Source organism: Diabrotica undecimpunctata, chromosome 6 (genome assembly GCF_040954645.1).
Source record: "Diabrotica undecimpunctata isolate CICGRU chromosome 6, icDiaUnde3, whole genome shotgun sequence".
NCBI lineage: Eukaryota > Metazoa > Arthropoda > Insecta > Coleoptera > Chrysomelidae > Diabrotica > Diabrotica undecimpunctata.
This window is the reverse complement of record NC_092808.1, coordinates 135,071,517-135,097,350: the sequence shown is the minus strand read 5'-3', so window position 1 is coordinate 135,097,350 and position 25,834 is coordinate 135,071,517. Positions and strand designations below refer to the sequence as shown.

General features: G+C 32.8%; 1 protein-coding gene across 1 annotated transcript in view; it reads left to right on the top strand.

The window, feature by feature from the left end:
• Positions 1–24,889, top strand: part of LOC140443943 (XK-related protein 6-like) — a 55,429-nt gene extending 30,540 nt beyond the window's left edge. The window contains exons 2-4 of the mRNA XM_072535467.1: positions 10,221–10,546; positions 11,735–11,896; positions 16,785–24,889. Coding sequence (XP_072391568.1) covers positions 10,221–10,546; positions 11,735–11,896; positions 16,785–17,287 — 991 coding nt within the window. The 3' untranslated portion in view covers positions 17,288–24,889. The remainder of the gene's footprint in view (positions 1–10,220; positions 10,547–11,734; positions 11,897–16,784) is intronic.
• Positions 24,890–25,834: the final 945 nt, after the last annotated feature.

The window sequence follows — 25,834 nt, the reverse complement described above, 5'->3', positions numbered from 1 at the left end:
TTGATATTTGTTAGTTCTTTAATTTTTATATGCATTTTAAAGCTGTCGTATTTTCTGTCATACTCTTCTATTTCTATGCATTGATCTGTTAACCACTTTTCCTTGGCCTTTTTTATCGATACTTTAATTCTACTTTGTAGTTCTTGATATTTTAGCTCATATATCCCTTTGGCTTTTCTCCTCTCTTCCATTAATGCTAGAATTTTTGAAGTCATCCACTTCTGTTTTTTTTTGTCTTTTAATGTTAAGATTTCTTTTCCTGCTTCTGTTAGATTTGAGTTGACTTGTTGGATCACTTTTGATTTTTTTCGCTTTTTCTTAATTTTGTATAATCAAACGTTGGTTTATTTTTAGGTATTACAATCTTTTTTAGTTTCACGTGCTTTCTAGCTATCAGCGGGTTATGGTCTTATCTTGTCTTGTCTTATGCTCTTATCGCACGTACACTAGTGGCCAAAATTCTGGAAACTTTATAAAAATGTTAGTTTTGTTATCATCATTCAACTTTTTTACAAGACTTATGTTATTTATAAGTTTATCTATAATTTTATTGCATCGTTTTATGCTTCTAATTAATATTTAACATCTATTTGAAGAGGAAAAGTCCTCTAAAATTTTAAAAATACAGCCGTTAGCTATTAGTAGGTAAATTTTTAAAAAAAGGTACACTGGTTATTATCAAGAAAATTATTATTTGGTGGGATAATCTTTGATTTTTTAGGACAGACTCGATTCTGCGAGGCATGGAATTCACGAGACGAGCCAAATCTTCTGGTGTAATAACTCTAAACCAGTTTTGAATAATGGTTCAGTTCTCTCGTGTTACTTGGGTTCCGGACTGATAATAACACTTTTAGCCTTGACGATAAATTTTCTATTGGATTTAGATCGGGACTATTTTCAGGCCAAGGCAGGACAGTAAGATCATGGTATCTCAACCATTACATGGAAGTGTTAGCCGTATGACAAGGCTCTCCATCCTGCTGGAAGATGCATTGTTGGGCATCCCCTTCGAACAAATCTCGGATAGTCGACAGCAGTTTGGCTTACATCATTTCCTGATATTTTTTTGCATTTTATTGCCCTCTTGTTAAACGTCCAACTCGATTAATGGTCATACAATCCCATACCATGACACTCACAGGATGCTTCATAGTGACCGCAGAACACTTGGGCAAAAGGTCTTCCCCCGGTCGGCGGCGAACAAACTTCACTTCGTCACTCTCAGAGATCGAGATTCTGGTTTCATCACTTAAAATTACCTTACTCCACTATTCTTTGTGTTGCTTGAAAAATTTCCAGAATTTTGGCCACTAGTGTAGATCTTCATTTTTTAAACTGAGGTAGCTCAACAAAATAATAAGAATTGTGCTATTTTCACCTCTCGGAAAATTCAAAAAAATAATAATTAAATTTTTTCATAAAAAGGTTATTGAATTTTACTATTATTTCGTAAGAAATATTTAAATTTTAATGATAAGTGTATGTTATTTATATAAATATATGATAATTATTATACATTATTAAAATACATTTCTTTCTTTTATTAATTTTATAGTTTTTGCTTTCAACAAAATAATTGATTTTATTACAATTGCATTTAATGAAGATACGTAGCTAATAATTGTAAATAATATTTGTTTAGCTCACCCCTCCACTTTTCCGTGGCGGTATTTTACAAGTACTATCACTTTAACGCATTACAACTTTTTACACCTTCTCGATATATACCATCTATAAAATGGATCATAAAATTTAGATCATCCACTGACAAGGAACGGAACGGACATGACACGGATATGTATAAATCGCCCTTTATAGAATCGACTTCAACTTTTATAGAATACCTCTAGTCTAGGCGGGATCTGTTTTGGATTGGACATTTTCCATAGGAAGCTATTTTTTTGCTGGAATCCCTTCAGGATGTGCCCAATATCGATAATCACGATATACGCCAGTCGCAAACCCTGTGCTAAATTTTTTATTTAACAAAATCTGAAAAAAATTGAAAATTTCTCATTTCTTTGCTCCTATTTTCGTTTATAATTCGGAAAATATTGATCCTAGAGAAAAAATTATAAGAAGTTAAAAGATTCGTTATTTAATTTTACACAATATTTCGTTAGCTAGAAATTGAAAATTTAATGTTCATTGTTGAAAAAATAGCAAAAATTGGAAAAAAAGTACAAAAAAGTGAAGTTAATCCTTTAAATGTTTTCGACTTTCTAAACTTGACTTACAAGCTCCATATTCCTCCTAGAAAAACCCTTTAATATGTTTAAAACGTGTGCTAAATTTTGTTAAGATCGGTCAAATAGGTTTTGCATAATAATTTTACAACCCAGCCTACTGGAAAAAAATCCCAAATTTTCAAATTTATAGTAGACCCCAAATAAGGCCCTCAGATAGTTGCAAATTTTTTTACACATAAAGGAAGGCTCATTCTTTCTAACGCTTTTTGTAAAATTCAAATCGGTTCACTAAGAGAGCCTAGAAAATTTTTTAAAGTTTTAAATATTTTTTATATATATTAGGCTTATAAACAAATTAAATAACTTTACGAGCTTTAAACATATCAATTTCAAAATTTATACACTTAAAGAACAGTAAAAGACGCTTCTTTAAAAAAAAGATACATTCGGCTTACTGGTTGCTGAGATATTGAAGGTTAAAGTTGGCATACATTTGATGTGTAACCATAAGTGATAGAGGGCTCGTTTTCAAACAAATACCCTCGTCTGGTCAAGTACTTTTTATATGAAAAGTTTTACGTAATGCGCTTCAGGGCAACATCCATAAAAAAGACAAATAAAAAACCGTTTTCGCGTAAAATGTCGCTCGGAATGCATGAGAGGTGGTGGTGGGGGACATTCACTCGAAATGTGAATCGGCGAGTTCAAAATCATAGCGCACGCTAAAAAATGGATTATCTCAGCTTCTTGCTAACCAATTTTGCTCTTTTCTTTTTGAATCGATGTCTCACACGACGAGGATTTCAAATATCGTATTTTCAAATACCATTTTTAATTGCAAATTGGGAAATTTCCAATAAACAATTGTATGTTAAACAAGTAATTGCATTTTTTCTTCAGGCATTTTTTTTAAGCTTGCAATTTATACATTAAAGTAAATTGTTACTTTCAGTAAACAAATATGTATTTATAAATTTTTTAATAAAAAATTTAAATTGTTAAAACAAAGGCGAACGAAAAAAAAAATTTTTTTTCATAAATAAACTTTATTTTGACTCAATCTTCAATAATTTTTCTTTTAAGAAAAAGTCTTTTTCTTTTTTTGGAAGGACAAGAATATTCAGGTCTTATTTCTTCCTCAAAACCTTCATTTTCCATTTCAATATCTTCATCCTCGATCTGTAAATTTAATGTTTCTTCTCCTTCATCTGTAGCTTTATCTTGTGCCTCTAGAAAATCTGATGGATAGATGGATAAGGAAGGAATCCATCGACTCCATATCCATATCTCGTTCAACTTCTTCCAATATTTTTCTGTGAAGACAATAGTCAGAACATTTGAGACCATGTTTGATACAACTGCATGTTTTTCTACAAAGTTTTTTACATTTGCAACTAATATTTCTGAATAATGATTTTATTTGTCTTTTTTATGGATGTTGCCATGAAGCACATTACGTAAAACTTTTCATATAAAAAGTACCTACTTGACAAAACGAGGGTATTTTTTTTAAAAAAGCGTCTTTTAATGATCTTTAAGTGCATAAATTTTGAAATTGATTGAAAAGCTTGTAAAGTTATTCAATTTGTTTATAAGCCTAAAAATGTTTAAAACTTTAAAAAAATTTCTAAGCTCTCCTAGTGAACCGATTTAAATTTTACAAAAAGCGTTTGAAAGTTTGAGCCTTCTTTTATATATAAAAAAAATTTGCAACTATCTAAGAGCGTTATTTACTGCCTACTATAAATTTGAAAATTTGCGATTTTTTGCCAGTAGGCTGGGTTGCAAAACTATTATGCAAAACCTATCCGACTGATCTTAACAAAATTTAGCGCAGGTTTTAAACATATTAAAGGGTTTTTATAGGCGGAATATGGAGCTTGTAAGTCAAGTTTAGAAAGTCGAAAACATTTAAAGGATTAACTTCACTTTTTTGTACTTTTTTTCCAATTTTTGCTATTTTTTCAACAATGAACATTAAATTTTCAATTTCTAGCTAACGAAATATTGTGCAAAATTGAATAACAAAACTTTTAACTTCTTATAATTTTTTCTCTAGGATCAATATTTTCCGAATTATAAACGAAAATAGGAGCAAAACAATGAGAAATTTTCAATTGTTTTCAGATTTTGTTAAATAAAAAATTTAGCACAGGGTTTGCGACTGGCGCATATCGTGATTATCGATACTGGGCACATCCTGAAGGGATTCCAGCAAAAAAATAGCTTCCTATGGAAAATGTCCATTATGGTCTGAATTTCTACAGATCCCGCCTAGTCTACTCTAGAGTGAGTGTCTGGGCAAGAACAGTTGTTTACATTATCTTATAAACTTTACATTATCTTATATCTTATAAACTACTTGGTCGATCTATTTGAAATTTAGCACACTTTAATAACCCATTAACTGCGATAATTTTAAGTAGGTAGCTAGTTATATTACATGACATTATGCAAAAAACAAAGTTATTAACATTTATAAATTGCTGCAAAATTAAGGGTTTTTTACAACTATCTTGGTGAATTCTTTATGTATTGTAATTTAGAAACTCACAAACTGAAGAACTTTTTAAGATCTACAATTTTTATTTGAACCGTTTTTCTCTAAACTGCATAAGAAACGTTTTATTTTTCATCAGCTACCCCTCATATACCTTTTAGAATCTTTAAAAATATTTTTTATAAGATTTCTACGTGAAATCAATGATTTTTTTTCTCAGATAGACTCGTGTCCTAGCACAATTAACACTAAGCTTATTAAATCGCACAAATGTGAACTTTTCAAAAAACAGTGAAGAGTTGACTGCAGGGTGGCTGGATATATATACGATGAAATTAATTTTTTGGGGTTCCAATACTGTATTTTATAAAAGGTGTTCTAAAAAATAAGGCAGACATGAATATTACTCCCTCAAGACTAATTAATTTAATGATAGCTTTAAAGTATTATAATAATTATTAAAATTTCTATATTTTTTCTCGTTAATCCTATTACAAAAATTATAGTATGTTCTGTTTGCATGGAGGAACGTTGCCTGCTGTTGCACTAATAATAAAATGTTTTTATTCCCTTCGGGATCATGTTTGTCTGTTACTAAAAAAGGTAAAACAGTTTGTTTGCGTTTAGCACGTGGAATTTTTTCCCTTTCATTAAATAATTGATGATAATAACTGCTTAATTATGTATGCGAGAAAAACAGCTCGTTAGTTTCGGTATATTATCTTGTAAGTACTGTATAATCATAACATAATCCTATCATCTTGCTGTTGTCTCCAAGTTTATTTACGGCGTACAAGGTAACCAATAAAATTTGAATAAAATAAAACTCAGAAACTGTTTACAGATTAAATGTAAACAGATTTTATTATGCACCAAAACGAATGTCTAGATTTGTAAGATAACGTCGCAACGAAATGGCGAGTTAATAAAAACAGTTTATCAGAAAGTAAACGGGAAAGCCATTTAGCGGTATTATTTAAAGGAAACAGCAACAGTAACGAAAGTAATCAAGAAAATAACCTGTCAGAAATAAAAACGGATAAAATCATCAGACACATGTCGAGATAGTTATTTTAGTCAAAAAACGGAAGATTATCAGCAGGATAATATTTAAGAACAAAGGACTTACTCGAATATTAAAGAGAACAAATAACACCGGATATGGGAATGTTATTTAACTCAAAGAAATAACACGATGCGGTAATATATAGAACAAAAGGGTAAATTGCATAAGGATGCCTATTCCAAAAACGAAATTACACAATTAATAAATATACACACCAAAATTGTCTAAAGAACAGGATTATTCCTCTTTTATTACATAAAACATGTTAAATAAAACCTTAACCCTCTTATGAGTACAGATCATTTACATGCAAAGGGTGGTACCCTTTGTGTACAAATAAAGAATTAAATTTTTTTCGTCACAAACATATTAAAGTGGGAGCTATTTTTAAGCCGGCGCAGCAAACTTTGTGCTCGTGCCGGATATGTCATAAGGATGGCATGAAGGAAAACCATGATTTCAATTTGAAGCAATTAGCGCAACAAATTTGAGCGACTGTCACTCTTGCCCCAATAAAACAGTGCAATTGAGTGATTAATTTTCATGGGGATCTCTACAATTAAGGGTACCCACCATTAAGATAGGCAGTCACTCTCAGAATACTTTTTTTTTAAATTTTTTTAAGTTATTTGAAAGTTGTTTGGAGGAACCTGGCCTTGAAATGGAATGTTCTGTCTACAAGCAAACCCACCTATCGGCCAACGGACTCAAACAAAAACCTTAATTGACTTAAAGGTATTATGTCTGTCTATATACAAGTGAAAGAAGCTTGGGATATAAAATCATGTTCCTGTTCTTCATACCCTGACTTTAGTATAAAGAAACCCCGCCACGTTAGTAAGATATTGATTAGGCTAGCTTCGGATTACAACTAGATAAACTACTGACTTCTGGCTTATTGAAACATCCTAAAGAATTAGACAAAGCTATAGAAAATATTGCTAGTAACATCCAACAAGCAGCTTGGAATAATACACCAACTATTGCCCAAAGACTTTTACTTCTTTTACTTTTTATCTGGCAAAATGAGATCGTGCCCTGTAAATGGTCTCAAAGCGTGATATGCCCGTTACATAATAAGGCGATCAGCTCCAGTGTGACAACTACAGACCGTGTTAACATCTGCTTACAAAATACTAGCAAATATTCTCTACGAAAGGCTACAAGTTTACACAGTTGGCATAGTTGGAAAATATCAGGCCGGATTTACTCCAGAATAATCAACAATTGACCAGATTCATTCAATAGGACAGATTCTCGAGAAAACATTAGAATTTAACATTGAAACCGATCCCCTATTCGGGGGATGGGAACTTCAAGGCCGCATACGACAGTGTCAAGAGAACAATACTGTTCGGTGCGTAAGTTTGGTATAATAAAAAAATTTATCCGATTAACGAGAATGACAATGTCTAACTTAAAAGCCAACTTTAGGATAGAGGGAGAAAATTCTCGATCCTTTAAGATAAAAGATGGACTCAGAGAAGGGAATGCCCTAGCTTGCCTCCTATTGAATATTGCATTGGAAAAGCCAGTCCGAGACACACGAATTAGAGACGGCGGTACTATTTACAATGGATTGATACAAATCTTAGCATACGCTGATGACATTGACATAATAGGGCGTAGCAACCGAGATGTTGAGCAACATTTCCTAGAATTGGAAACAGCGGCGATACAGGTCGGTCTAGTCACCAACGAAGACAAAACCAAGTACATGTTGGTTACTAAGGATCCTCTAGCAAATGAGGAACGGAAAACAGCATTTGGAAGTAATATCTTTGAACTTGTTGACAGCTTCACATACCTTGGCTCGCTAGTGACTACTACCAAGAAAACAAGCGAAGAAATTAAAAGACGAATAAACCTTACAAATAGGGCATACTATGGACTCCAAAAACAATTCCAGTCAAGATATATCCAAAGAAAAACTAAAATTATTATATACAAAACACTGCTGGGCCGATCCTCACCCTCACATTCGGAACAGAAACATGGACTCTAACGCAGAAGGATGAAAAGGGCAGTGGCTCAAAAGATTTAATTTCCAATTATACCAACTATTTAATGAACCAGATATCGTAACCTTCATTAAAACACAGCAACTTAGGTGGGCCGGACACATAATACGAATGCCTGACGTGATTGCTAAAAAGCTAACGAGAGGAACACCTATATGAAGAAGAAGCAGAGGAGGCCGACAGCGAATTAGGTGGTTAGATGGAGTTGAAACCGACTTAGGGATACCTGAGATCAGAAGATGGCTACAGGTTGCCAGAAACCGAACAGAATGGAGACTAATCTAAGAGCAGGCCAGTATCCACAGAGGATTCTCGAGCCAAAGATGATGATGATGATGTTCAAAGAACTAATAACAACAATTATCCATAAGAAATGAGAGATGTGATAGCCTTGCGGTAGTGTACACGTCAATCTTAGTGCAAATAGGCGATGCTTAAACAAGTAAGTTGCAAGTGTAAAATTGAAAATGCGTGTGACCAATAATAACATATGGGACAACGAAGAACTGTAACTGAAGAGATTAGTAAGAATAACTGAGATGACGACACTAAGATTTATGAGAGGACACACACTAAAATGCAAACAAAGAAACAGAAATAAGATAAAATAACCAAAACAACAACACATTGTGATTGATAAATATTCGGCAGAATAGTCAAAGATAGAGGAAGCTACAAAAAACCGGACCTAAACAATCATCGATTTTCTACACCATAATGATGATCCGACGCGACGTTTATAACAAAAATAATTGGATATGATTAAAAATACCCAAGACATAATATATCAAACGAGCCCCTTCTTACTACAATCCCCCTTACTGCAAGCCCCTACAATCAAAATATATTAATTTCATTTGATGATCTAATTTCAGTGTACAATATAAAAAGTTTTTTTTTATTTGATAAAACTGCAACAGGAATCTTATGATTATTGCTATCTGATCATTCACTATAATCAATAAGCAAGTAAATAATATAAAAAGATAAAAAAAGAGTTTTAAAAATTTTAAAGATATTTTTATTAAATCAGTGGTGAGGGATCAAATGGTATTGGCGCTATTAGGAAACATCTCCTTCTTCCTTCTTGTATGTAGGCTTTAAAGCCTGTTTCTTCTTCAATATTAGCCTCCAAAATGTTTAAATTGTCGCACCATCTTTTTTTTTTTGGTCTGCCAATACTTCTTCGTCCATTTGGTGACTTATCTCGTGCTATTCGTACTATTCTATCCTCTGCCATTCTACTGATGTGTTCGTTCCACACCTGTTTTCGTTTTGTCACCCATCCATTTATGTCTTCTATATTGCATGCTCTTCTTATGTTTTCGCTTCCCTCCCTATCCAATAGACTTTTCCCTGATATTCGTCGGAGTATTTTCATCTCTGTTGTTTCTAGCAGTCGTCTCTTTTTTGATGTGTCAGGTCTTGTCTCCGCCGTGTATGTTAATATAGGTCTAATTGCTGCTTTATAGATTCTTGTTTTTGTGTCTTGTCTTTGGTGTTTGTTCTTCCAGATTGTGTCATTAAGAGATCCCGTCGCTTTACTTGCTTTTAAGCTTTGTTGTCATACTTCTTCTTCAACATCTCCGTAACTAGTTATATCTATTCCCAGATATCTAAACCTTGCTTCCTGCTTTATTATTTTACACCGTAGTGGGTATTTAGATGTTGACATACATTTGGTTTTTTCTGCTGATATTATCATATTGTATTTCTTAGCTTTTGTATTGAAGATACTTCTGTCTCGGCGATTAATGCGGCGTCGTCTGCATAACATAATATTTGGATTTCTTTGTTCCCCATTCTGTAGCCATGACTTTTACGTACTGCTTGTATTATTTCGTCCATTATTAAATTAAAGAGAAGTGGGCTTAACGAGTCACCCTGTCTGACTCCGCTTTGTACTGGTATACACTGTGTTAGTTTTCCATTTATCTTTGCCTGTATTCGATTATGGAGGTAGATGTTTTCGATGGTTTGTATAATATTGATTAGTATGTTTCGTTTATACAGTAGGTGTAAGACGTTTTCGACTTGGATGCGATCAAAAGCCTTTGTCAGGTCTAAAAAACATAGATATGCTGGTTTATTGTACTCGATGGCCTTTTCTGTGATTGGTCTTAGTACAAATACGGCGTATACACAGGATCTGTTGTTAGTTTATTGATTTTGTTGGTTAGGACTTTTGTGGTAAGCTTGTGCGGTGTTCAGGTGATCTCCTTTCTTGAACATTGGTATCATTATGCTGTTTCTCCATGCGTCTGGTATCTTGCAGTGCAATATTAGTTTTTGTATAAATTTTTCCATCTCTAGGGTTATACTTTCTCCTCCGTGTTTTAGAAAATGTGTCGAAAATTTCAGAAGATGCTGGTGTATCACCATATTGAATATTTTTTAATTTTAATCTGTAAAAAGTTACTGACAACGAATTTCTTTTTCAGGTATATTATAGACCACGACGATCCCACCTTAGACCGTATCTCAGTGTCGCAATGGATCATCAGAATAATATTTCTTTTGCTCCAACTGTCTCCTCTTTTGAGGTACATAGATACACTAATTTACGGCATTCGAAGCAAAATAGAAGCCTCTACTGGTAATGAGGCTAAACAAACCATTTTATATCGTCGGATGTTGGACGAAGACACGAATAGTGCCCTTTTGAGATTGTTCCACTGTTTTTTACATGCTGCTCCTCAAGCCATAATACAATTGGTCATTTTGCTCAGTCATGTTGCTCATCCAGAAAAACCTAATTTAAACATAAGTAAGTTATACCTCATTTTATTTTATTTAAATAATAATAATAGCTTTTAATGTCACTTCTCCACCTTAAGAATCGTAGTAAATATTACTTAATATTATTATTTATGTGATATGTTTTGTATTATTTATTAAATGTTCATAATTATTTTATTATTAGATTTAAAAATAATAATTACAATAAATCACTGTATGACCGAAAACTGTCAATTTTGAAATGCGTTAGTGTCATGTCTAATTGGCAAATTTTTTACGTGTTTGGTTCATACGCTGGTATATGTGAGTTCGAATCCCAATATGAATTTCCTTTTTATTTTTGAAATATTTAAAAACCTCACGTTAATATTATTAAATATATGTAATATACGCAAAAATGCTAAATTTTAAAATAAAATAAAAATTTACAACATAATCCGAGTTGTTGGTTTTTTATTTTTATCTTCCACAAACATTTTTCTATACGCGCGTTCGACGTTGGAAATTTGTACGGGAGTGAATTGGCAAAATCATTATATATGTAAGTTATAGGTAAGAGAGAGACAGAAGATATATTTTTTCTCTCGAGAATAAAAATATTCCTTTTGTAAATATATTTAATATTTATTAATATTATTATTTTTTTATTAATATTATTATCATGGAAAATTAAACATATGCGTAAGTAAGTTATGTATATTGTCATTTGTAAATACTTATAAATATTGCATTTTAATTTGTAATATATTATTATATTGAATTATGTTGCAGTTTATTGTATTGTATTTTATGTTAATAACAAAATAAACACTGAATTTTACTGCAAAGTATGTGTAAAAAAATGTTTTTGCATTCAACTCCTTTTATACATATATGAAAATAAAAATATATATTTTCATTAAAATATTGATTCAATCATTCATTTACTATACTCCTATTACAGGTCAAATGTTTATATACAGCAAACGATTCACCATATACCTGTATACCTAGTTATTTTTCTCTTTCTGCTCTCTCTTACCTATAGCATTACATTTGTAATGATTGTGCAGATTGACTCCCATATAACTTTGTAACGGCGAACGCGTGTATAAAAGTATAACTTTATAAGCTATATTATACACCACACTGGATTTATAATCTTCTAAGCTTAAATGTTGACAAATATTTTCAACATGTGTTACATATTTTATTTTTTAATATTTTAAATTTATAGATATAGCTGTACTACAAGCCTGGACTGTCTTGGTAGCCCTCATGTCAATAGCTTGGTCGTTAACTTCATATCACAGATCAGTGCGTTATGCCAGGGACGATAAAGACAAAATGAAGTGGCCAGGCATCCTAGTTGCCTTTTGCTGGCAATTGATGAGTGCATGTAAGTCATATTATTTATATAATAGTATATAACTTTGTTATTAATTTGGACATTTTCGTACACGAGAGGATAGAAATAGAAATAAAGAAAGCAGAGACATTAACGATAGGAGTTCAGGAGCGTTGCTGAAAGTGCTAAAATCCAAAATAGTGTCAAGAAAAGCAAAAGAAAAATTGTACAGAGAACAGGGTAACAAAGAACATATTTAAGAGGACGCTAGCAGAGAAAAAAGGAAGGGAGGACCCAGAAAAAATTGTTAGGCGCCGTAGAAGTCCTTAAAAAGATAAACGTGAGAGAATGGGAAACCAAACCTATGGACAAGAAGGCGTGGAGGAAAATTTCCATCCAAGCCTTGGGCCTTTGAGAGCTGTTTAGCTGATATGTATATGTATATATATATATATATATATATATATATATATATATATATATATATATATATAAGTAAACCAACAAATCGGGATAGTATTTTAATAGGTTTAACTGTAAATAAGCGTACTCAAAGCTTTGCAAATAAAGTATATCCGTTACCGTGATTTATATTAAATATACATTGGATTCGCAAAATACCGTTGTTTATCAACAAATCATTAGATAATATAAGATAACTCACTGATGCGATTTTGGGAAAAATAATGCAATCAATACGGTACAAGATCATTGACCAATCAAAATACTTCTAATAAAAAAACACCACCCAAATACTTAAAAAAAAAATAATCATAGACTCTCCAGGGATCAGACTATGAAATGGCTGTATACAAGACATTTAAAATAAAGGTTTCAGATAAACTCGTAACGTAATGAAAGGAGGAAATCCGAACAAGCTGTGGGCAAAAAAGACAGCATAGGAGTCTAACAATAAAAAACTAGCACCTAAAAATACAGAGAGACGAAATTTCATTAATTCTAAGATAAGAAGTTTAAAAACAAAATATTGAACACGATTTACTAAAGAGATGGAACACGGTCCATATGCAGTGCAACGAAAAGAGTGTAAAATCCTTAAAGAAGAGAAACCTCATTTACGAATATAAAAATGTAAACAAAATAGAAATGTAGCAGTGAATGTAGTATATAAAACAACTGAAAACAGTGGTGTGCGTATAAAAGTAGACGAAAAAGCAAGAGCAAGCAAAAAAAAGTACAACAAAAAGTCACAACAGAATAAATCAGTCATAGCAAAGTTAAATTAAAAACCAGAAAATTCCAGGTCTCGGTGGCATACGAAATGAACTCTTAAAGTACGGAGGAAAAACATTCATTAAAAGCATAGAGTTACTTTTCAGGAAATTGTATACATACCAGTAGACGACTGTCTAAGAATTTTCGGGAATTCATTTTCTGAAAAAGAAGAAGAAATAATTGTGAACGGTGAAGTCATCAATAATTTGGGATATGAGGACGATAGTACTCCTAGCTTCTACTCGAGAAGATCTGCAAACATTACTTTACAGTGTCGTTGAGAGCTGTAAGGAAGCAGGTCTGAATCTAAACACAGAGAAAACCAAAATACTCGTAATAAGTAAACAATATAAAACCGTCTATGTATGTAAATAGTACCAAACTTGAGCAAGTTGATCAAATTGTCTATCAGTTCGCAGAGAGTCAAGGTGACATTAGATCAAGAATTAAGCAGGCCAGAGCCGCTTTTAGAAGGATGTCCAAGGTATTATGTAACAAAGACCTAAAATTGGCACTGCAGATCCGCCTGCTTCTGATGCTATAGAATAATTTTGAAAAGTTTCTTGGTTTTGATAATCCACAATACTAGAACGTCTCAGCAAGATTACAAAGAATAAAAATCACCAAGAAGAGAAAACTGGAGTACTTCCGACATGTACTGAGACGTGTTAAATATAGGTTGCTACAAAATATTATGCCAGGGAAAATAGCAGGCAAACGCAGTCCAGGAGGAAGAAAGACTTCATGGTTGAAGAACTTGGTATGGTATTGATATAAGCATGCTATTTAGCGTGGCAGTGAACAAAATTAAGATAGCTATGATGATAACCAACGTTATGAAAGGACACGGTACATGAGGAAGAAGAAAGAAGTGGACGACGATCATAATAACCATGCATAAAAAAGTAAACAATAGAAATCGAATTAAGTACTTACAATCAATTCTGTTACCACACCACAGAATGGTAACTTTAATTCGAGAATTAATAACATTGAAAGAAGATATTAACTAGGAGATCTAACAGTCTAGCTTAAACCTACTGCTCTTCAATTTAGTAATTGTCAAAATCAAAGAACTAAAAATGTAGGTCAAGGATATGAACTGGGCAAAAAACAAATAAAAATCCTTTGTTATGCTGGCGACGCAATCCTAATCTCAGATGACAAAACTACGGCGAAGACTAGTGGCAGTGAATAAAATTAAGATAGCTATGATGGTAACTAACGTATTGAAAGGACATGGTACATGATAAAGAAGAAGCACTAATTGCATAGGCGAAGACTCGTACAACAAATATTTCAAGGAGTAAAACTAAAACAACAGTTAGCAGCATGCACTATCTAAGTTATATGAAGAAACATAAATCCACTTGTTAACATTACAAGCATCTGTTAATAAAATATTTTGAAGAATATTTATGTTAAAAAATACATAGTCTCTAGTTATGACTAGTGATTCAATTGTTATCTAGGATAATAAATATTACAATATTTGTTTTGAAATTAAACGGATTGTTTCAAGAGAAAAGCGATATTTTTTTATTGCAGTAGATAATTTACTTGCTAACCATAATAGTGATGTCATGTTTTACCTTTTAAAAAAATAATCGTAAAATTGGCGGAAATGTGATTGCGCAATTTGAGAGTAACTCTTTTAAAATAGAAACATTACCTCAAAAAGTTGATTAGATAATATGAAAACAAATTTCATAAGAAATAAACAAATTTTTGAATATATTACACCTATATTATCAACGGACATTAAGAGATTTGACCAGCGTTTATTGCGATACCAAAATGTTATCGGAATACATCCACAATGTTGTAGTCCTAAGTACCGTTTACTATCCCTTAATGTAAATTGTGCTTGCGGTAAAAGTTTTTTAAATATATCACAAGAAGTAAGTATATCGATTCTTTCTGTATCGGTCTTGATTCAGATTACACAGTTTGACAGCAGAACCGTCTTCAAAAGTTGATGGAGAAAGCATTATTAGATGATGAGGAAGAAAAACCTTTCGATAATGATTATGATCACCAAGAAGAAGATTATGTAGAAGAAAGAAGTGATAATTCAGAGCGGATATAATACGGAGAACGGAGAATATAATGCATAAGGTTCCCATTTACTTTCCACATCGCAGTACAGAAACCGTTCCACTGGCGCAGTTCCGTCCTCTACTCTTCGAACCACTTCAAAAGTCATTTTGTCCTGTAAAATTATAACTGTAAAATATTGATACAACTATTATGACACTTTCCCTGCGTTTCTGTAGCATTTTTTAAGGTATGCTTTCCTAAGGCGTATCCACTACACCCTCTAGTATCGCCAAAAGAGGACTAAACTTTCTAAAACAAATAGTAGGATAACAGCTACTATAATTCACCAGGAAAGGAAAGGGAAATAAAACTCATCATATAGGTTGCTTTAACCTACATACAATACGGATACTTACAGATTATTTATTTTAGAATGAGTTATACCAATTCATTGTTTATCTTCTTCTAGTTCCATGCCCGTTGTAGATCGTTGGATATCATGTTGGCTACCATATTCGCCATCGTGACTTAATCGACAGCAGTCTAATGATGCAGTCGATTTTCAGTACAATTGCCTTACCTACCGGCCTCACTGATGGGTCCTCGCTTCCACTCTAAATGACGCGTTTTGTTATGTCGGGCCTTGTCAAACGCCTTTTTGACTTAAACCAATCAGTTGGTAATATCATAGTGTCATAAATTCTGTTAAAGAGGCCAGACAGTGTAGACCAGGGAAATAAGTAAAAAAAGGACCCCGTTTGTGACACTAAAACGGCCAGGCAAACGACAGTTGTTTTGAGTAGTCTGGACCTCTGTACAGACCACAAGACCCAACATTGTGTGTAATATAAAAGTATAAGTTTATTTTAAAAAAAATTATTAAAATTTATGAAAAACCGAAATTTTTGACTTATTTTGCAACGTTTTAAGCAACAAATAAGGATAGGAACGTTTAGAAAACGCTATTTTGAAGGTTTTTATGACTTTATAAGTTTCTTCGCTTCTCAAATTTGTTTCAAACGCTTTACTTTTTGCTGATAGACGAAAAAAGCGAAAATTTACCGTTTTTTGACCTTAATTTGTTAATAATTAATTAAGTCCAAAAAATCGACTGCAGGAAACATATAGGTTCTTCTTATAGAGGTCCATACTACTCAAAACAACTGTCGGTTGCCTGGCCGGACGAGTGTCACGACAAAAAGCTTATTTCCCTGTGCTAATTCCATTTTCTCCCAAAAAAACTTTAGTATTTCAGCATTCGTCGGAGCCAAGTGCTTTTCCATTTTTTGCCGTTTGTATTACCCATGTAACCTCACTTTCTGTTGTAGATGGACCTGTTATGGCAATCGTTGTATAGTGTTCTATTCGTTCATCTTCAAATTATTCAGAAATGTAGTTTTTTTTATTCTTTGATATCTAATATTCTGTGTTGTGTGTCCGTAATAATTCATGTGGTCCTAAAAACTTTGGGCGAATGTCACATCTCCAAAAAAACATACATCACTGTACTCGTAATGATAAATAAATGAAAAACCCTGCAAAAATGTTGAGATAATTTTTTTTCTTTTGTTTACATATTGTCATACAAAAGTAACCTCTCAATTAGTTTGTAAAGAGATTTAATCAATTAAAGAAGTTTTTATTTATATATTTTTTGTTTCAGTGTCCCGCGTCCTAGCCTTAAGTCTTTTAGCTTCAATATTCCCTGCCTGGATGGGTTGCGTCTGCGCCTTACATTGGGGTGTAATGTCCGTATGGCTTGCCTTGGGCCAACATCAAACAGCAGCATGCGGTAGCCGATGCGAGGAATTGCTTCTATCAACAGCGTTAGGACTGGCATACGTATTGGCGTTTATATCTCCACGAGACGGACCAACACGTTACGTCTACCTAGCTTATTATTTAGTATGCTTTATGGAAAACACAGCAGCACTGGTAGTATGGTGTGTCACTAACAATTCTGTAGACAATCCTATGCTGTATTATGGAGCAGCTGGGGGACAGATAGTCACATTTTTACTTGGTATTATATTTTTACTTGTTTACTACAATTGTTGTCATCCTTCTATAATGAACCGGTCAAAAATTCCAAGCTTGGATTCCGATTTTTTGGAGTCTGAAAGGCCAGGTTATAGCAAATCATATAATTTAAGATCTCGATCTTGATCTTTGGTTTACGTCTAAGAAGACGTAAAAGGTATATTACTTATGGAAGTTATTGTTATCTATGCACAAGTATTTATTTCAGACGTTAAATACAATTTTCAATCCAGTTTTGTCGGTATATTTTTACAAAATATTTGATTTTAAAGAATCATTTGTATTTGTATGTTGGTTCTTCTGTATGAAGCAGACTTACTTTTTCGTTCATCCCTTCAACTGCGATTGAAAATGGCTGTAGCGTAGCATTTAATTGTGCATTAGACGAAATGGAAGATTTTTTTTTCAAAAATTGAATATATGTACTGACGTAACTAAATAGTCCCCGCTCTGTTTTTATATTTTTGTCAAGATTTTATGAACTCTTGAATATATAATCAAATGAAAAATTTACATACGATATTCATAAATATCTCCAAAGAATTTAAGGATAAAGCTTCTTAAAGGTAAAATATAAAGATGCGTTTAAATACATAAATTTTTATATTAATTTATAAATAGAGAAACAGGTCCTGAGATATTAAACTTGTAATGGAATATAAATGTGTTAAGCTTGTAACTATTTAAAAATTGCAATGTTGATGTGACTGCGCCATGCGCATGGTTAAATGATAATAAAACAAAAATAATATGTGATGAACAGGTATGATTATGATGGTAATTTAATTTGATTGGCCGTAATGGAATGGATCGATATTATATTGGTCCATTGTCTGATATTCTTAAGCCATTTTTTAACTAGGTTTATTAGTTTTTTTCATTCTTTTGAGCACTACATTGGTTCTATATATGACTGACTTATGATATTCTGATCAGTTTTAGATAATACTTCAGAGGGCATGCATGCTTGTAAAGAACAATTGGTCATCCATGACTTGGGGTGGGGATCGTTGGCGTCTGAACTAGTCAGAGACAAACCTTCACAACCCCAATGCTCCCCAGCCACTCCACCTTCACACGTACCATTTTACCGTGAGGGGACTAACGTCATGCTAATTGCGAATCATATGAAAATCCTGAGAATCTTCACATGACATATTCTTTGCTTATAAAACCGGGACGGCGTTTTGATGGCTTGTTTGCTGTATTTTCCTGTGAGTCTTCTGATGTTCGCTTGGGCGGCTGCTACTGTGTGAGTTATAGAGTCAGACCTGTTCATTATGATTCCCATATATGTTGTCTCATTTCTCCACTCGATGGAAGTGTTTAGTACTTCTAATTGGTCTTCTATCTGGTGTTTCATTTCTCAAAAATAACTTCTTGTTATACTAGTACAGATATTTTCCATTGTATGCATCAGTCTTTCAGTGCATTCAGCGCAGTAGATTTTTAACGAGTGATGTTGGAACGCTTGCTTTATATATGTTATACACTAGAGGTGATAACACTGCTTCCTGTCTACTTCCGGAATCCCGTCCTATGACAGGACTTATCCCATCAAACCCTAAACTTTCATTAATATGTCGCTGTATGTCTAGTTTTTCATTTTTAATATCATTCCTTTATGCCATAATCTATCGAAAGCTTTATTTACATCCAGGAAAGCTGCTCCTATATATTGTTTGTCGTTGAATCATGCAGCTATTTACTCCATTAGCCTGAGTACTTGTAGCTCGCTTAAATGTTGATCTCTAAATACAAATTGAACTTCGAAAATTATTCCTAATATTTCCGTTCCTCCTGTACTATCGAGATAATTACTATTTCTGATATCTGGCTGATTTCTGGAAGTAGGTCTATCGGTTTGTAATAGTCCCGATCTTCATTTAGGTTGCATCCCAGGTTCGTTATTTTTGCCACTCATTCTAATTCAGTTTCGGTTATGTTTATTTTTGTTTATGTCCTTGCTGATAACGATGGTCTTTGTTTTCTTTTAGTTTAATTTCATTCCGAATTCTTAATCAATCCTGTTATAAATATAAAGTGTATACACAAAAAGGTCTTAAATTATGTACACCTAAAAGACGGTCTTAACTAATATAAGTTTCCTTTGCAACGGATTAACAGTGTCGAATAAAAAAGAATGAAATGAAATTTAAAAAAATAGTTAAATACGTACCAAGAACACAAAATTTATTGTTTAGTTAATCCATTTCGATTTTAACATGTTTAAAATAGAGACTGCATAGGAATATTAATTAACATTAAATAATATGAATACTGAAATATGCACTGTCTATAAGAAAAGATTTTAAATATTAAATTCTACTTAATTCAGTCTTATATATTGTTAAATAAACTTTCTTAACGTAAAAGCAGCATCACTTATTTGCTTAGAGTAGAAGAATGTACTCACAATAATTTAGATAATCTGTTAATCAGATTAGGACTGAAGGGTGGGCTCACCGTCAACTCTTAAATAAAAGGGGACCTTCAAACTAGGTCACATTTGATACAATTTAAAAAATTTATAAAGTATATCGTAAAATATTATCCAGTGCCTTAAGAAATTTTATTATTTTACTTCATTATTTTGTTTAACTGCAAGCTTAACATTTTAAAAAGGAATTTATAGAAATAGCGAAATATTTAAAAAATAATTTCCAATGAGTTATAAATTATGATCCTAAAGGATTTATTTCTTTTGTTAACTAACTTTACTACTTGTTACAGAAGTGTAGATTTTCGCGGAACTCTCGTGTAAAGGTAGATTTTTTATCGGGGTTTGTAGCACTGTTCCAGAAAAGTTTGTTCTTGGTATTTCGTCTGCAACTGCAGCAGACATCAAAGGCGATCTCGTATCACTTATAATATCAGCGCTTGAGGGTTGTTTAATATCTGCTACAGTTACAGACGAATACCTAGGGACAAAAATTTCCGAATAAGTCCCATAAACTCAGATGAAGATGTAATTTGCCTTAAGTTAATTGAAGTTTTTGCTAAAGAGTCAGAGAAATCTATAGTATATGTTTACCATTTACCATTGTAGTTAAAACAGAGCGGGGAAGTACTTTGCTGTGGTAAAAAATAACGAAGGCTTCGCATGTGAATAGATTAATTTTTTGAAGTCGCTGTGATATTGGCTGGGAAAATTCTTTAAACTTCTTGCCTGCGAAATGTGCCCTATCCCTCTACATTTAGAAATATAAATTTACCATAAAGTGTTTCGTGTTAGTTACGTATTTATATGTAAATATATAGACCACAGCTCTAAAAAGAGTTTTGTGATTCTTTTGAAAAAAATCACTGATTACGGGTTTTAGGAAACATGTAGCTATTGGAATGAATTCTCTATATTATGTATAGTCGTATAACAGTCATAATGTTGCTCAATTTATAAAAATCCAAAACAAATTAGTACTTAAGTATTTATTTACAAAATAATAATATAACAATAGATAAACGAAGTCAATAAGATTCATAAAGAGTTTACCCCTTCTAAGTGTGAGTGGTAGCTATATGTACCACTTTGTTAAAGGTTATTTTCTAACTTATAGCAATGAGTACTAGATCATAAGCACAAACAGTACTGTTGCACAAGGATTTTTGGTGAAATTAGACACCACACGACTCACTGAAGATCGTTGAGCGGTAAAGATAGCTACCAGTGAGCATTTGTGTGGATTACTTTACCGGTAACCGGTAAAGTAATTTTATTATCCAATATTTTATTAGTTTACTAATTGAAATATTGGATAATAAAAAGTGAAGTGATGTAAAATACAGCGTTAAAAACTTTCTGCCATAATAAAGAGTATTATTGATTCCTAAAAATTATTTCAATCTATTCAACGTTGCCAACACGCCCAAACTAACTTTTTTTACAAACTTCACAATTATTTCTAGTCTTTCATATGAAAATGAGATAGCTTTCGTAAAAACTTTATTTTTCTAGTGAGCGAAAATAAGGTAAATGAGTAACTTAAGACCTGGATGATACCGATGATGATTATTATTGCCCGTCGGACTTTGAAGGACTACAAGGATATCGAAACGTTGAGATGGATCCTCATAATGGTCCACCCAAAAATATTTGAACCACAATCTGCTCAGTCGTGAAATTTTTAGAATAAATTTGGCTCACGCGCAAGTCATTCCCAAATAAATCTCGGTTAGACAACACAACTTTTGGAATTCATAAGTCTTTTCTATTTCGCACACACTCAAATGGTTCGGATGTTGTACTGGAAAGTCGACCAAAACGCATCTTGTTGTCAACGAACTGGCCGTCATTTTAAAAGTGATTGAACCACTTTTATCTGTATTTTGTTTATATAATTATCTCCCACAGGACTTGTTGCATAGACAATATAAACAAAGGCATGGTATTATGAACTAGACACTTCCCAATAGTATCTGTGGTATACGGCAAGTTCAGCAAGTTTTGCAAGAATTAGTGTTTACACTCTTACAGCACAGATGGCGTTAGAATGTTTTCAAACGAAATTTTAATCGAAGGTGGATAGTTTTGGGACAGACATAATACTTATGATATGTGTAAAAAAACTGAGAATAGATATTGATTTGTTCGAGGAAGATATAGATTACGCAAACTCTGTATTAGTGAAAACTAAGTTAAAGAAAATGCTGGCAGTTGATTCAAATTATAGAAGTATAATGTGATTTATAAATAAAAAAATTAGTTACAGTGGAAAAAGAAAAAGATGCACCGTGAACCCTTTGTATATATAATGCCAAAACCGCGACTTAAAGAATCATAAGATACTTAAGAAACGCATTATGTACAATAAAAAAAACTCAAATGGCATAATGTTATAATCTTGTAAGTGACCGTTTATCCCTTTATAAACTACATATAAATTGTGCAAAAGTATAATTATATTAATTTCTAAGAATTAATTTCAATTATTTTTAAAAAAATCTAGAAATATCTACGTTTCAATAGCAATATGTCTCTGAAATGTTCATAAATCTGACGTAATCGAGGTGAATATTTTTTTGAAGATTTATAGAATTTTTTAAACACAGTTGTGTAACTTTTATACCGTAATGTACACTTAGGGCGAGAGATAAAATTTTAACGAACATTGGACACGTGTTAAAATGTTTTATAAATGTCCACTAAAGTAATAGACGTACTTGTTATATCATTGCCTTGTAACTTTTCTAAATGTGATAAGTTATCGTATTGGAATAGTGAACTACTATCGTAAGATTTAAAATGTATCAAGTGTAGTGGGACGTTATAGTTTTTGGTGGCGTACTGATATTTTATCAGATTATTATCAATTTAAATTATATATCTTTTAAAAGTTTTTTGCAACTTAGATTTGTAAGCCTATTCCTCTAAAAGACAACGCTTTGCATTGGAAATTTGTTCAATGACCATAACGTTATTGCAATTGCGTGCTCATTGCCTCTCATCAGACATGTCTTGTCGCAGAGAATAGCACAGTGTGTCTTGTCATTCTTCTTACAGTAATAGTAGCTTACAAAATAAATTTGTTGCAGAAAACTTGTCTGAAAGATTTATATTGCTTGAACAAATATCGAATACGGAGATTAACAAAGCATAATTTTAGAATCATAGACCACCCTATAAATCTTGAGAATGGACAATTTTGTTTGAAATGTTGAAGACTGTTTTTTTTTTCTGGTATCTACTTCAGGCTACCTAGCCATCTTAAATTTAAGTCTTCCATGTCACAATAAATCCTCCCAGCGCAGAACTCCATGTGGTAGAGCAGAGACCACTGAGATTGGAACGCTAATCGTACAGAGTTTATCTGGTTTAAAGTGTTTGCAAATTTCATGCAAACAATCTTTTTCCATTCTTAAGGTTGTTTGACTCAACTACTTTACAAATCAATAATTCGAAATGGTTGTATGTCTGTGGTACTACCTTCGTCACACAAGGCTATATGGATATTCGCATACATCGCCTAGAGTGTTGAGTGCCACCTAGATTTATTACGCATTTAAACGATACGTAATGGATTCGTATGAGCGTCACTCTCGGTAGTAAATGAAAGGGGAATATCATAATGAGAAAAGATGTTTAAACAGGGAAATCCCCTGTCATTCTACTTATTCAGTATGGTGGTCAACAAGTTGATATGCAAGCTTATGGGAGCCGCCTTGACTGCCGGCGGGAGTCAATTTTTCTAGTTCAAACTGCTCAAAGAAGCATGGAAAGAAAATGATTGAGGAAGACAGAGATTAGCCCTTACGGTTAAAGGTAACAGAAACAACAAGCACTCTGTTATGCGTTGTCTTTTGATAATTTATATAATATATATATGATAATTTATATCTTTTGCAGCTATAATGCACTTGGTTAGACTAGTGTAGTCTTCAATATAAAAAATTGGTCCGCCACACCGCCAAAATCAGAATGATCTTTCTCCATACCGCGAGGTGACTGTGCTGCCTTTTAACCTTATTTCTTATTTCGATTCTCACACAATGTTTCTCGATCTTCAACTTTCTGTCGCCTATTTGGTTGTTTAATTCAGATATTATTTTAAAATTCATGCGGGATTGAGAAAGAAAAGCGAAATTAAAGGACAGTACCTATCTCTAGAGGAATCTGGCGGGACAAATAAACATTTAAATTATGCTTACTCTCTTCAAAGATTTTAAGACACAACTCTAAAAAGCGGTAATTAAAAATATTATAACACCAAGATTATTTAAAAATTAATTTACTAAAAATAATGTACATGTTGAATGTTAAAACCCATTATTATGCAGCACTCAGTCGCCAACCACTAATATTTTGTGTCCAAATTATGACCGACTCCAAAAACCTTAAAACCCAGTAAGATACATTCAAAATTTAATTTTTAGTATTTCTTTACATTTATCCAATATTTTTTGTGTATTAGAGAGTAGTTCATTGGTCCAAAAGTAGTAAAATGGCACGCAAAACCAAGACTGCCAAGTGCCAACTCGACATTCAGTGTAAGAAATTGCCTTAAACATAAAGATAGATTATTGAGTGTAATCGTTATGAGCTTGAAATTTTATTGTTACGTTTTTTGTTGAGAGAGGCCTAATATAAAAAGATATAAGCTTGTTGAGTACAATTTGTATGTAGATCGCACTAGCTGAGGAAGATTTTTGTTGTAAATATTTGGATTAAAAAGAATTTTTTGTGTTTACAGAGGCTCAAACTGTTGCCAAAGATACACTAAATTAATACAAAGATAAAATATAAAATGTATGGTTATAAACATAAGAACAATCAATTGAGGCAACTTAACACAATTAGCAGCATAAAGAATTTATTTAAATAACCACTTACCCTTTACTGTTGGAAAAAAAGATTCGTTTCAGGAACTAAAGAAATGCGTTTTTTGTCGTGCCAGCAGTAAAGAATTTATGTTTTGCGTTCACTCGTACAGACTGACTAAATTCTAGCCGGGTCTTAAAGGTTGAGACAGTATTTAACCCAGATAATCCTGACATAAGAAATAGTATTAAAACTGCAATTTTTTGTTATTAATATGTTTTATTTGGAACACTTGAATACATTACTGTAATAATATTGCAAAAAATCGCAATGTACACAAAAAAAAATTAGCGTCCTACATCTAGGACGTCAGGATCAAGCACTACTATTTGTGTGGTAACTCACAAAGCAGCGTACATGGATACCAACATCACATTTTTGACATCTTGTAGTTGTTTTTTTATGGCAGTAGCGACCTCTAGTTCTTTTTTCTTGATCAATCACATAATGATGCATTCCATCGAAACGAGAATCGGCATTTTCTCTTCGACTTGGCCGTCCACAAGAAGATGAAGTCGCTTTTGTATATAGCTGAAGAAGTGAAGTTGCAGTGCGTCGTCGAAAAGCTAATTGATCCAAAGTGCCCTGATTGCTTCGATGTAGTTGCCAAGCATTCTGTATAGCCAAATCGATACAGTGAGTAAACAAACAGAAGTACCACTTTTTTCCTCTAATACCAGTTCTATATAAACCTACGTTTTGATCGCATCGATCTACGCCGCCCATATTTCGATTATATAATTTTACCATAAATGGTTGAGGAACAAGTATCGTTTTTTTTTCTTGTCGCGAATATCGCTTTACTTGATGAATAGGATTCGTACCAACTGCGTTCGAGCAGAGCGATACAACACTATTATCGTGCCAGCTGACAATTGTCAATTTCTTATTACCGTCAAACTTAGCATCGTACGAACCTCTTTTGTCTTTTTGTAACTCCTTTGCCGATTTCAGCGGATTTTTTGGTATTCTGTTACTTCTTATGGTTCCTGTTCCTCTGATATTTTTTTCTGTCAGCATTTCAAATAAAGGCATTGTACTAAAAAAATTATCAAAAAATAAATGAAATTTTTTCAGCTCCCACTTTGATCTAAGAATGTCAACATAACTGAGTACCACACCTACACCGACACCAAAATCCTTGTATTTAGGCGATACGTGTGTTGATGCTCCCTGGTATGGCTCAAACCACGTTACGTACCCATTTTTGTTACATCCAACCCAAAGTTTATATCCCCATCTTATCGGTTTACCCTTTATAAACTGTTTACAGCCGTGACGCCCGAAATAAGGAACCATGGCTTCATCAACACTGTGGTTCTCTTCTAAAACTGCATGTTTTAAAAAATTTTGATTTA